The sequence below is a fragment of the Carassius auratus genome, unplaced genomic scaffold (assembly GCF_003368295.1).
Source record: "Carassius auratus strain Wakin unplaced genomic scaffold, ASM336829v1 scaf_tig00027845, whole genome shotgun sequence".
NCBI lineage: Eukaryota > Metazoa > Chordata > Actinopteri > Cypriniformes > Cyprinidae > Carassius > Carassius auratus.
In genome coordinates this window covers 94896-109227 of record NW_020525632.1, presented here as the reverse complement: position 1 = coordinate 109227, position 14332 = coordinate 94896, and the positions used below count along the sequence as shown (strand labels likewise).

Here is a 14332-nt window from a genome sequence, read left to right as displayed (position 1 = left end):
CATTTTATATACTTCTCAAAAATATACTTAAAACATTACTTAAGTATACTTTATAAAATTAACTTGAAGTATACTTTTTTTTCGTAAGGGGGGGCAATGCTGTACCTCATCTCCTTTTGAAGCTACAGATGGTTCCACCTCATTCAAACAGCCAGACTCAGCAACTATATACAAAATAATATATACATATACATATATAAATATACATATTTGTCTCTAACATCAGGGCCTATAGTTTGGTAAATATGGACCACAATAGATTTCAGATATCTGTGACTGTGAGCAATATATTTGATATATATATATATATATATATATATATATATATATGTGTATCCTTACTTCCTTACTTTGTAAGGTCTCCTTTGGGCTTGGGGCTCCGGGATCTTTGACAGTTAGAAAGAAAACAAACATATCACAAATATGACAGATGATGGAAAACATGACAACAAAGATCACAGCTGAAGTACTCCAACAACTTAGTCTTCCCCAATCCCAATGCTATTCCTTTAAATTGTTGCTGCAGTTGCATGTTTAGTGAACGTAGTTCTCTGAGTTTCTCCTGCTCTTCTAACCTGTAATAGACGGACATACTGTATGTCATGAGCGCTGACATTATAATAAAAAAAAACATATTCTGTTTGTGGCCATAAACACAAAAATACATAGCAGTACACAGATGGTTTATGGAGTACATGCCCCCCCCACACACACACACACCACCCCACGTGCTTTTCACGCCCGTCCATTGGTCAGTTTGCATGCGATATTCAGAGTCGGTCTTGCCAAAGGCATTTCCCAAAGCGTTCGACTCAGCGTCTCGTTCCTTCGAGGAACTAGGGTTACATACGTCTTTTGTATATTTCATATTTTATATTAATTTCATAGTATTTCATTTACCACTATTTCTTTTGAATAAAACCATTTCAGAAATGTCATGTTTTAGATTAGTAGTTATCTTGTACCCTGTCAAGGACAAAGCTAACTAGTTAGGGCTCAAGCCCGAAGGGGCGAAGAGCCCTATTGTTCTTCTAAGGATTATTCTTGTTATTATTATTTTTATTTTTTATTAAACCTTCCGGGGTGTTTTGGGGGCCTTAACATGCTCAAAAACTCTTGAAAATTGGCACACACATTGGAATCTGCGGCCATCAGGACGCCGCAGAGGCTGGGACCCGGGCGTGGCACAGGGGCTCTACAGCGCCCCCTGGAAGACAGTCAGAATTCTTGAACCATAGCTCACACACACTTGCATGTATTTATATCAAACTCAGTACACTTATAGATCTCATTGAGCCGAACAACTTTCACACTTTATGTCATAGGCTCCGCCCAACAGGAAGTCAGCTATTCAGGGCTGTTTAAAAAAAGCATGCTCTGGAATTTGAAATACTCCTCTGAGGTTTTCAACCCGTTCGCCATGAAACTCGGTGAACATGATCTCAAGACATTGAGGATGAAAAATTGCGAGGGGATTTTTGATATCTCGAACGGTTTGCCCGTGGCGAGGCATGGAACTTATGGCGAGAAATGAGAAACAGGAAATGTCTAATAACATCCACATACATTTCCTGAATTTGATCAAACTTCATGGGTTTGTTCGTTGTATGATACCGATTGTATATATGTGGCTATTAAGAGTCAACGTTATAGCGCCACCAACTGGCAGCAGGAAGTGTGTCATTTTCCAAATGCTTTGAATTCAGCATCTTATTTTTACTCGATTTACTTAAAACTTCATCAGAATAATGACAAAACACGGCCGATGTAAATCTGTTGTGGGGATATTGATATCTGATATAGTGTTGCCATGGCAACGTGTCAAACTTGAATGTTCTGTTATGGTGAGTTTGAGGCAGACAACAAGCTCAGATTTACATGAAACTCAAAACACATATCAGTATTAGTGATAGCTAGACAATGGCAAAAGCTTTTAAAAGGGCGTGAAGGAGGCACTCTATAGCGCCACCTTTTGTCAAAAGTGGGGGGGTTAGTTTTAGCTACAGACACCAAACTTGGTACATAAATTGTTCTTTTCAAGACGGACAACTTTCTAATTCACAGTCATCAGCTACGATCAACAGGAAGTCGGCTATTTTGATTTGAATGTGTATTTTTGAGATTTTACAGTTGTGAATTAATGAATACTCCTCACAGGGGAAGTACACTATACACACCAAACGTTGTCTACATGAAGAAAAAACATCGAGGAACTTAAATTGCGAACAGATTTTGGTTAGCTTGAACGGTTTTGTCGTGGTGATTTTTTGAAATGACAGTAAAAAGTGAAACATTAATCGTCTTGTATTTTTAAATTGCAGCTTCCAAACCTTTAAAAAACATTTTTAATTTAGAAAACCAGTGATTCTGAGGAAATATGCATAGTTTCATGACTTTACAGCACTGTATGATTAAAAGAAAATTAAAAAACTGTCAGACATTTGATCTCACTCTGTCACTCTGTGTGCTGACTCTGTGTGTGTGTGTGAGTGTGAGTGGGGGAGGGGTGTGAGCTGAGTGGCAGACAGACAGAGAGAGAGAGAGAGAGAGAGAGAGAGAGAGAGAGAGAGACTTAAACATCTCTTTAATCACCAGAAAAAAAACTGTATTTTAAATAGTTATTTTTTTGTTGTTGTTGCTAATTGTGCTGTTATCATTACATCTTAAGAAATATCTTAGGCCTTATCCTTTTCTGACAGTTTCAGGGATTAAAAAAAATCCTAAAAAACCTTATTTGTGCTGCAAATAATAATTTCAAACTCATTTGATACTGACCTCTGTCACCCTGTGACATGACATTTATTTGAATTTACATAATCTCAAGGATGTAACAGTAAAACTGTTCAGCTCACAGATGAAGACTAAGCTTTAATGCAAGCAGAACTATTTCACAAATGCTTATAGGTTAATGAAATCATAACAAAACACTTTTAAATTATTTAAGGATTTTGTAACACTTTAAAATAATGTCTCAATTGTTAACATTAGTAAATGCATTGGTAACACTTCATAATAGCTGCAATTCTTAGCTAAGCATTAGTAAATAGTCAGTTCATGCTTTATATAGCCTTCTCCCAAAATTAATATTTTAGTAAGCATTTTATAAATACAGCTATAATTAAATTGTTCATGGTTTATATGCACATTTATTTTGAGGAGATTAAAGGCTGTAATCTCCCTAAAAAAAATGTAAAATAAAAAATAAAATAAATAAAATAAACAAACACAGAACTCATAAATATTTATTTCAAGATGCAATAAAAGAAAACTGTACACTTGAATTTATATATATATATATATATATATATATATATATATATATATATATATATATATATATATATATATATATATATATATACACACACACAATTGCATAAGTTTATATTTAAAAATGTTTAGCAAGTGTACAGCTAATAATAATAATAATGCATTTTATTTAGTTTTAGCTACAGACACCAAACTCGGTACTTAAATTGTTCTTATCAAGACGGACAACTTTCTAATTCACAGTCATAAGCTACGATCAACAGGAAGTCAGCTATTTTGATTTGAATGTGTATTTTTGAGATTTTACAGTTGTGAATTAATGCATACTCCTCACATGGGAAGTACACTATACACACCAAACTTTGACTACATGAAGAAACAACATCGAGGAACTTAAATTGCGAACGGATTTTGGTTAGCTTGAACGGTTTTGACGTGGTGAGTTTTTGAAATGACAGTAAGAAGGGAAACATTAATTGTATTGTATGTCTAAATTGCAGCTTCCAAACACTTCAAGGCATGTTTTCATACAGAGATCAAATCATTATGAGGAAATATGCATAGTTTCATGACTTTACAACACTGTATGGATAAAAGAAAAGAAAAAACTGTCAGACTTCTCAACTGACATGATCTCACTCTGGCCACTCCGTCTGTGTGAAGAAAGGGAGGGGGAGAGGGAGGGGGAGTGTGAGTGTGAGGGGGTTGGTGACTGTGAATCTTTGGTGACTGACAGTGTGTGTGGATTGTAGGGAGGGGCTGTCTGGCAGAGAGAGAGAGAGAGAGAGAGAGAGAGAGAGAGAGACCTAATCATTCCTTTAATAATCAGGAAAAAAAATCTATATTTTAAATTGTTATATTTTTTGTTGTTGCTAATGGTGGTGTTTTTTTCCTTTCATTACAGGTTAAGAAATCTCTTAGGCCTTATCCTTTTCTGACAGTTTTTGGGATTTAAAAACATCCTAAGAAGCCTTATTTGTGCTGCAAATTATAATTTCAAACTCATTTGATACTGACCTATGACAACCTGTGACATGACATGACATTTATTAATCTCATGGATGTAACAGTAAAACTCTTCAACTGACAGATTAAGCTGCAATGCAAGCAAAACTATTTCACAAATGCTTATAGGTCATTAAAATCATTACAAAACACTAATAAATTATTAAAGGGTTTGGTAACACTGTATAATAATGTCTAATTTGTTAACATTAGTAAATGCATTGGTAACACTTTATAATAACTGCACTCATTAGCTAAGCATTAGTAAATAGTTCATGATTATAAAGCCTTTTCCCTTAATAATAGTCATTATTAAGCAGGAATACATCTCTAATTACATTGTTCTTGGTTTAAAAGCACATATATTACAAAGGAGATTAAAGTTTCAGTTGTCTTATAAAATAAATCAATAAACACAACCCAGTTTGATTCAGAATTCAGAAATATTTATTTCAAGATGAAATAAAAGGAAACTGTACACTTGAAAAGGTTTTGAGCGATTCTTGAAGGACTAGCATCACCTTCACTTGTACGATGGTTTGAGGAATATATCTTCCAGATAGTACCGCCGCTCCCTATATGCAGAGTATGCAGTCTTCGTAGAGCACCAACTCCCAGAGGGGGCACCAGTTGCTCAAAAAAAACAAAACAAATATGCGCCATTCTCCCATCCGCGTTCGCGACCACTCAATAGCATTTGAGAAGAAAGACTTGTAGTCACAAAACAATTGTAATGTGTTCATATAGGTGTCAGCTACAATGCACACCTTATACATTTTTTATACATTTTAAAATAAAGTGTTACTAAAGTTATATATATTGTTCTGTGTATGTGATTTCAAAGTCTAGATTGGTCGGATTAACCCTTTAACTGCCACATCCCTTAAAACTTGATTGTCAGAGGGTTACTGTAAATGCTTATGCCCGCTGGGCACAGTTTTCCTGATGCCACCAGGGTGGCGTTGCACTGATGGCTTGAGCCCGACATCGCTGCTTGCAGCTATATTAAAACTTGATATTGAACGCATCCTAAATGTGCACCATATTGTAGTGAGTAACCTTTCTTGTTATTGCTCTTTCAAATCCCTCCATAATCTGTAGTCTGATCCAAAGGCAGATACGTTACTAGTTAGTTTCAAGGAAAATCATATTCTTTTTTTGTTTGCCAAATAACCCTGTGTATGTGTCCGTCCCACAACCCCTGGAAAAAAGTTAAGGCTCAGGTTTTTCTGCTTTAACCCCTGAAAATACCACCACAGTCTATCAGTACAGTACAGTTTGTGTCATTTAGCTGACAGAATTTTTTATTGCCTTACAGTATATATTTTTTTGTCATTATTGTAAGAATTATTAAAACAAAAGAAATAATGTCAAAATGCAAAACTCCTAGTGGTTCTAAATAGGTTTCTTCTTTTGTTCTTTGATTGTGGAGTGAAATATGCCCTGAGGTTCACCTGAATGAATGCTGTTTGCACCTCTATTTAAAGCTATTGTACAGACGGAAAGTGATCAATCGATGCGTCTGTGTTTTGATTGCATGCTTTAATTTGTAGTGTTACTTGTATATCTGTGATGTGTATCTGCTGGTTTAATGTCACAGGTTTTAGGGTGTCAGGACGGGACCATCGCCTTCTTCCAGCTGATCTTCAGCACGGTTCATGGCTTATATAAGGACCGTTATGCCTACAGAGACAGCATGACGGACGTCATCGTACAACACCTCATCACTGAGCAAAAGGGTGAGTCCACATATATCAGAGAAGTTTCACTTCATAAAGCTTTACTTCAGCATGAGAGTTATCGTATGTTCCTTCAGGTTTAGTCTCTGTTTGTAAACTAAGTATACTAACTGTAAGTACAATACTAAATAGTGAATTAATTAGTATTTCCTTGAACATATGTATGTTGGAGAGATGAAGACTCTGCATATGCAGATTTTATTTTTCTTTTAAAACTACTAACTTAAAACTTAACTATAGAATGTCCTTTGGCTCTATTTATCTTATGATTCGTCCTCTTTAGAAAGCATAATGAAGTAATAAAAAAACTTACATTTAGGTTAAAGTGATCATTTTTGCATCCCTAAAAATGAGTTCTGTCAAAATTGTTGTTTGACCGTTGCCAACAGTTTTGTCCCCAGCAATGGCACGATGAATCAGTCAATGAATAATCCACAGACCATCGGTATATAATCCAGAGGCATTTCACACACGCATTGTGCGGTTGAATTCTCATACAGTCTAATAGAGCAGCTTGACCCAAGACTTCTTGTAACATACACTTAATTTAACACAAGGCCCAGGGATTCAGTAGAAAACTATTTTCTCATCCCTGGCCTAACAAAGGATGAAGACCATGAGCTATTACTCAAACATCCTGCCACCAGCACTTGACTTAATCAGTTTATATAGGAGTCCTCACCCTCATCTGGAGGACGTAGCCCCCTAGTGCTGAGGAGAAGGAGCACAGTAACAGTAAGTTCAGTGAACTGTGACGAGTGCATTCACGTAATTGGGTAACTGCTGTGTCTGTGAGCATGCAGTGTTGTAGTTATGTCATCAGTAACCAAAAAAAGCTGATTAAAGCTGCCTTAAAGTGTTAGTTGAGCCTCGAAGCATCCTAGGAATATGTGACTTTCTTCTTTCAGAATAATCCAATCAAAGTTATATTAAATATTGTCCTTGCTCTTCCAAGTCTTTCAATGGAGGTAAGCGGCTGTTTGTTGTCAAGTGTTATGAATCAGCTCAAGGGGGAAATGTGAATAATCAATCATAACTAGTTATGATAAATTATAAATATTTAGATCCGCTGTAAAAATTTACTTGAGCTTTCAGTGTCAAATATCTGTCAACTCTAAGAACGTTAATTTCCTGGTTAAGGAAAAATAACTTTCTTACCATACAATACTACTCAGAGCATGTAGCATAAATCTGCACGATTAGGGACTTCAGTAATGAGCAAACCATGAACAACCTCAAGTGTGATACGAATAAGACTTTATTAACAACATAAACACTTAAACTAGTCTAACACACACACACACACACAGTGGGCATAGGGAAAAGGTTTAAAGCTTAAGCAGTAAAGAGATGAGAAATAAAGACATGAAGCTATGGTACAGTTTGATGTTCAGCAGATCTACAGCCTGAAGGAAACATCAGTTTCTTAGTTCAAACACACCTTTGTCAAAGGTGCATATGATACTTAATGTATCAATTAATAAGACTAAGTTTGATACCTGTGAGTCTCGCCTGTTTGATAAAGAGTCCTGATGCACTTTGGGGCTTAAGTTGGTCTCTGCTGAAGTGAATAGATGAGACCAGTTTGAATCAGAGGGTCTTGATGAATTAATAGTCAACGCCAAAGCCTTGAATAAAGACCCCTTGTAGCGAATCCATGCGTTTTTGTAATATAAATATACAGATTTCAAATGTACTAAACACTTTTTCCTCATTTCTGCTGACTGTTGGAAACAGGAAGATGTGAAGGCAGATGTCGGAGTTGATCAGTGCTGCGTGGTTAGTGATGAGTGCTAGGGTGGCCATAATTCATGACCAGCATTTTGTTTTGTTCTCTCTCCGCTCTCATTAGGGTGGCCAATCATACTATTTTCGCAAGACACGTTCCTGGCCGGGATATCTATATTGGTTTCCTGTTTACATAGTTAATGACGGTAATGATCACTTGAACAATAACCTAGAGACATTGTACGTAAATCGACCAATAGTGGTGCGTGAGAAGGTGGGATCTACAGAGAATGGTCAAAGCAATGCAAATACATGTACATTTTATTGTTGGACTGGAAAGCAGCATTGAGCTGACTGATCGATGACATCACAGTAATGTGAGAGCAATTCAAAAGCACAAGAAGCCATTGGTCTGTGCAGTGCAAACAAAGCCAAAACATGGATATTTTTGGCAATATAAAATTCCTGGCCAGGACGTGTCTTGCGAAAATGGCATGATTGGCCACCCTAATGAGCGCGGAGAGAGAACAAAACAAAATGCTGGTCATGAATTAGAAGCACAAAATGAGGATTTGTAAAGAAAAACATCTGAGGATTTCCAAATAAGCCAAGAGGAGACTGGTTTTCCTTTGCTAAAGTAAGGAAACTTTGTTTCCATTGCTCCTAAATTTCCCAGAGGAGCACAGCGACGCATATATCTTCCATCTTCCGCCTGCTTGTCTTCCACGACCCACAGTGAGCAAATGTTACAAAAAAAGTGTTAATTACGTTTTAAATCTGGATATTTATCTTACAAATACGCATGGATTCACTACAGGGGCCTTTCTTCATCCCCTGGAGCTGTGTGAGGCATATTTTATTACAGAGGTGCACACTTTATTTCACATCTTCTGAACTGTTGACAACAAACACCTGCTTACCCCCATTGAAAGACAATTCTTTATATAACTCCGATTGGATTTAGAACAAATTTTCATTCTCGTGCGAAATAACCATTTAAAACTGTGCATGTAAGAATTTGTTATTTGTGATTTATATTTAAAGGGGGGGTGAAATGCTCGTTTTCACTCAATCTCCTGTTAATCTTGAGTACCTATAGAGTAGTACTGCATCCTTCATAACTCCAGAAAGTCTTTAGTTTTATTATATTCATAAGAGAAAGATAGTCTGTACCGATTTTTCCCGGAAAAACACGACCGGCTGGAGGCGTGACGTGTGGGCGGAGCTAAAGAATCACGAGCGCCAGTAGGCTTTTGAGTTGAGCGCGTCTGGAAGCTGTGACACAGATCCAGAGGCTGAAACTAAACGAGAGCAGCATCAGCAAACGACGTCTCTATGTGGTATGTACTGAAACTGTATATATTTGCTTAGCGGTTTTGGAAAATGACTAAGTTCCACTTTATGTCGTCTTTTTTTTTTTTTTTTAAGCTGTACATGTGGAAAGTGCAGTTTGATGACAACATCGCATGTTGTTTACTTGATGTGCTTACACGCCGATAGCTAAGTTAACAACACAGAGATATTTGAAGCAGTTTTACTCACCGCCTGCGGTTCCAACACACGATCGTGACCCTTTTTCATTGGGACTGCATCATCCTTAAGAAATAAACGATGTGCAAATCCGGCGTCAAACTGGGCCTTGTTTGTAAAACAAGCATCTTCGAAATGCAGGGGACAAAACACTTGCACAACTGCGTTGATGCTCTGTAAAAATAAACTCCATCCACTGGTCCCTTAATGCTGTTTCTCTTTTGGTAATCTGTGCAGGGTTGTCTTGCCCTGGCAACCAAAAACACACTTCTTTTGTGACATTTGGCGACGCTCTGGCTCTGATCAGTGAAGTCTGTTGTGCTCTCAGTGCTCTGCTATACGGGAGCGCGCTCTTCCGGCAGAAGTGCCTCAGGACCCATATAAGGAAATTCTGCTCCATCTAACGTCACACAGAGCCATACTCGAAAAAAACTTTCAGAAACTTGTGACAAACCGGAAGAGGTATTTTTGGAACAAAAATACTCCTTCAAACGTACAACTTAATTTTTGAAACTTTGTCCATGTTTAGCATGGGAATCCAACTCTTTAACAGTGTAAAAAACTCAGTATGCATGAAATAGCATTTCACCCCCCCCCCCCCCCCCTTTAATAATATGTCTCTGAAATGCAGTGGTTTTCCAAACTGTCCTGGAGCCTTGTCTAACACCCAATTCAACTTGTCAGCTCGTTATAGAGCTGAAGTGGGTCAGAAAAGGTAAAGGAAGAGTTATGAGAAACTATGGTGAGTGTCAGATCTGCATCATGTTCAGCAGCAGGAGCTCTTAAAGGTGCAGTGTGTAATGTTTAGCAGCAAATAGCGGTAAGATTGCTAATTGCAACCAAATGCTCAGTTCCCACTCACCCTTCATTTTAGAGAAGCTATGGTGGCCCACACAGGTAAAGATGTCAATTTCAATTTCAATTTCAATTTATTTGTATAGCACATTTATACACAACATCGTTGCCCAAAGTGCTTCGCATTGTGAAAATAAAAACAAAGTGGACATACAAATTTTAAAATACAGAATTAAACAAGAACTAGTTAAAAAGCCAAGCTAAACAGATAAGTCTTCAGCTGAGACCTAAAGACCTCCACTGATGGAGCTTGTCGAATATAAAGAGGGAGATTGTTCCACAGTTTTGGGCCTGCTACTGAGAAAGCACGATCACCTTTTGACTTCTTTTTGGACTGAGGAGTAACTAGCAATAGTTGATTCGACGATCTTAAAGACCTAACTGAAATGTAGGGCTCTATAAGATTGAAAATATAGTTAGGAGACAAATTATGTAAAGCTTTATAAACAACCAGTAAAATCTTGAAATCAATCCTAAACTTGACTGGTAACCAGTGAAGAGAACGCATCACCGGAATGATGTGCTCTCTTTTTTTGAAGCCCGTCAGAAGTCTAGCTGCAGATTTCTGTACAAGCTGCAGACGTGACAGTTGTCGGTGGCTGATCCCTACATAGAGGGAGTTACAGTAGTCCAGTCGCGAAGAAATAAATGCATGAACAACGGTCTCCAAATCCTTAAAACTAAGAAAAGGTTTAAGCTTAGCAATAATTTTAAGATGATAAAAACTACTTCTTACAACTGAATTAATCTGTTTATCAAAGCTAAGCGATGAGTCAGTAATGACCCCAATATTTCTCACATTATCCTTCACAGTCATCTCCAAAGAAGCAAGAATACTGACTACACACTCTTTAAAATGTGATGGCCCAAATATTATAATTTCAGATTTTCTTTCATTAAGCTGAAGAAAATTATTAGAGAGCCAAATTTAAATTTCATTCAGACAGAGTAACAAAGATTGCAAAGACTGTTCATCTCCAACTTTAAGGGGAAAATAAATCTGTGTGTCATCTGCGTACATATGGTACAAGATGTCATATCGACGATAGATGGATCCCAAGGGGCGCATATACAGAGAAAACAATATAGGACTTAAAATAGAGCCCTGAGACCTGAGCCCATATACCATATTTTAAAGGAACCACAGAAGAAGAGACATTTGCAAAATTAACAGAGAATGTTCTATCCTAAAGGTATGAATGGAACCATTTCAGAGCAGTACCCCTAAACCCAACCTCGCACTCCAGCCTTTTTAAAAGAATTTAATGATCCACAGTGTCAAATGCGGCACTGAGATCTAACATAATTAAAACCACAGCCCTCCCAGAGTCAGATGCTAAAAACAAATCATTCAAAACTTTTATCAGAGCAGTCTCTGTACTGTGACCAGCTCTGAAACCAGATTGAAATTTATCTAAAAGAGCATTAATAGATAAAAAAGGAGTAATTTGTGATAAAACAACCTTTTCTATGACTTTAGATAGGAACAGTAGTTTAGAAATGGGACGGAAGTTAATCAATTCTGTAGCTGATAGGCTTTAAGTAAAGGAGAAACCACTGCATGTTTAAGACAAGATGGAACAGAACCATTAGATAGAGAGCTGTTCACAATTGACTGTATACTAGGGCCCATAGTTTTGAACTTTTAGAAACTGTGGAGGAGCGGCATCCAGTGAAGTGGACGATGATTTTATATGCTTGACTAAATTTGCAAGAAATGGAAGGGAGACATGATCGAAAGAGTCAAATATGTAAGAACTTAACATGGGGAATTCCACAACAATACTGCAGGGAACAATATCTTTTTTAATATGTTCAACTTACAAAAAAGTTCAAGAAATCCTCACAAGTATATAAAGTGGAATCTAACAAAGGTGCTATCGGTGGATTTAGTACAATGTTTATTGTGCTAAACAAAACTTTTGGGCAATGGACCGTTCTATTAATTAGGTCTGAAAAGTATTTTGTTCTTGCAGCTTTGACTGCATGCTGGTAAGTTCTAAGCGTGTCTTTTAGCAAATCATAAGAGATCTGCAATCGGTCTCTCTTCCATCTGCGTTCGGCCTTCCTACAAGCCCTTCAGATCCCACAAATTTCATTGTTCAACCATTGCTGAGACTGAGGTTTATACCTTTTATATCTAAGTGGAGCAACATCATTCAAAATGTCCAAGCAAACAGAATTAAAAACAGCAGTCAACTCCTCTGTGTCTAAAGAGGGTCCAGATACCTCAATGATAGAAGACATTGAATTTGCCGCATAGGCCTCAGCAAAACAATTTGCTGTAGTCTCATTTACTGGTCGGACACAATGGACAACAGGTTTGCTTTTTGAGATAACAGGTGGAAGATAAAAGTGAAATATAACAGAACTATGATCGGATATACCATTGTCAACTACAGACACATTACTAACAGATAACCCCCATGACAGAACTAAATCAAGTGTCGGTAAAGACAGCAAAGAGCAATGAGATTTCTTTACAAAGGTAAAGGTACTGTATTATTCAATAAATCAATGTTATTTCGAATGTTAATCTACTTGTTCATCATTGTCAGTGTTTTATTCACAAGAACAACAAAGTGACTTGTGCTCTGTAGAACAGTTTGTCCATTTAGGGCTAACTGTTATGGGAAGTGTTCCCGGTTCCGGTTTACCTAATTAATGCAGCCTTAAAATCTTTTTACAGATTTGGATATTAGAAGCATATTAGTATGTTATGTGTAGGGCTGTCACTTTTGTGGAAAAATCATTTTCGATTTTTAAGAAATAAGTGTTCACTGAATCGATTGTTTCCTTTTTCAACGTCAAATAACGGACGAACGTAAAGAGAGCAGTGGAAACACACAAGTCAGCAATATTTCTTATTTATTGGCATGAAGTTTGTGCAGAATAACAAACAGCAACAGGAGTGCAACATTCTCGAAAAAACATATATGCAGAGGGGACGGCTGCCATAACAAAAGAAAAACATCACTGCAGGCTTCGACCCGCCTGCTTTTATGATTTAGGCATTTCAAAAATCTCCAAGATTATTTTAAATAATGATTCAATCCATTTCAAACAACTGTTAAAGAAAATGGACTTTAGAACAGGCCATATGTGTTTTTTTTTTTTTTATTGAACGTAACCGACAGAGCAACCATCAAGCCTTAGACAGTGTTCTAGGTTATTACATGCAAGTTTTTAGGCCCTATGATTAACACCTCTGTTTTTTTTTTGTTTTTTTTTTCTTCGGAATTTAGCAGTAAGAAATATCGACTATGCATTCTGTTATTTTTTTTAATTGGTGTGTTTCGCTGGGCTGTGAAGAAATATAAAACTGAGTATCATCAGCATAACAGTGAAAGCTAACACCATGTTTCCTGATGATATCTCCCAAGGGTAACATATAAAGCGTGAAGAGTAGTGGCCCTAGTACTGAGCCTTGAGGTACTCCATACTGCACTTGTGATCGATATGATACATCTTCTTTCACTGCTACGAACTGATGGCTGTCATATAAGTACGATTTAAACCACTTCCATTGATGCCAACAAAGTGTTCTAGTCTATGCAAAAAAATGTTGTGGTCAATTGTGTCAAATGCAGCACTAAGATCCAATAAAACTCCAATAAAACTAATAGAGAGATACACCCACGATCAGATGATAAGAGCAGATCATTTGTAACTCTAAGGAGAGCAGTCTCAGTACTATGATACGGTCTTAATCCTGACTGGAATTCCTCACAGATACCATTTTTCTCTAAGAAGGAATATAATTGAGAGGATATTACCTTTTCTAGTATCTTAGACAGAAAAGGGAGATTCAAATCTATAATTAACTAGTTCTTTGGGGTCAAGCCTGTGGAGGCTTGGGGGACCTCGCACACAGCGAATAAAAGGGGTTCCAGCTATCTGTCCCAATTTTTCGCCTCTTGTACGAATTTATGAATCATTGTTTTCAACATGTGATTAAACCGTTAGACCATTCCATCCGTTTGTGGGTGATAGACGCTGGTGCGTACCGCTTTAATACACAACAATTCGTACAATTCGCTTAACATGCGTGACATAAACACGGTTACCTGGTCTGTGAGAATCTCTTTTGGGATTCCCACGAGGGAGATTAAACGAAACAGGGCGTCCACCACAATCTTTGCTGAGATGTTGTGGAGCGCCACGCCCTATGCATATCATGTCGCGTAATCCACTATGACTAACGC

General features: G+C 37.2%; 1 protein-coding gene across 2 annotated transcripts in view; it reads left to right on the top strand.

Annotated features, from left to right (window-relative positions):
• The window catches only part of ift122 (intraflagellar transport 122 homolog (Chlamydomonas)), a 103508-nt gene that overhangs the window by 23481 nt on the left and 65695 nt on the right, over positions 1-14332 (top strand). For both annotated transcript variants that reach the window (XM_026251627.1, XM_026251626.1), the window contains exon 10: positions 5876-6014. In XM_026251627.1, coding sequence (XP_026107412.1) covers positions 5876-6014 — 139 coding nt within the window. The remainder of the gene's footprint in view (positions 1-5875; positions 6015-14332) is intronic.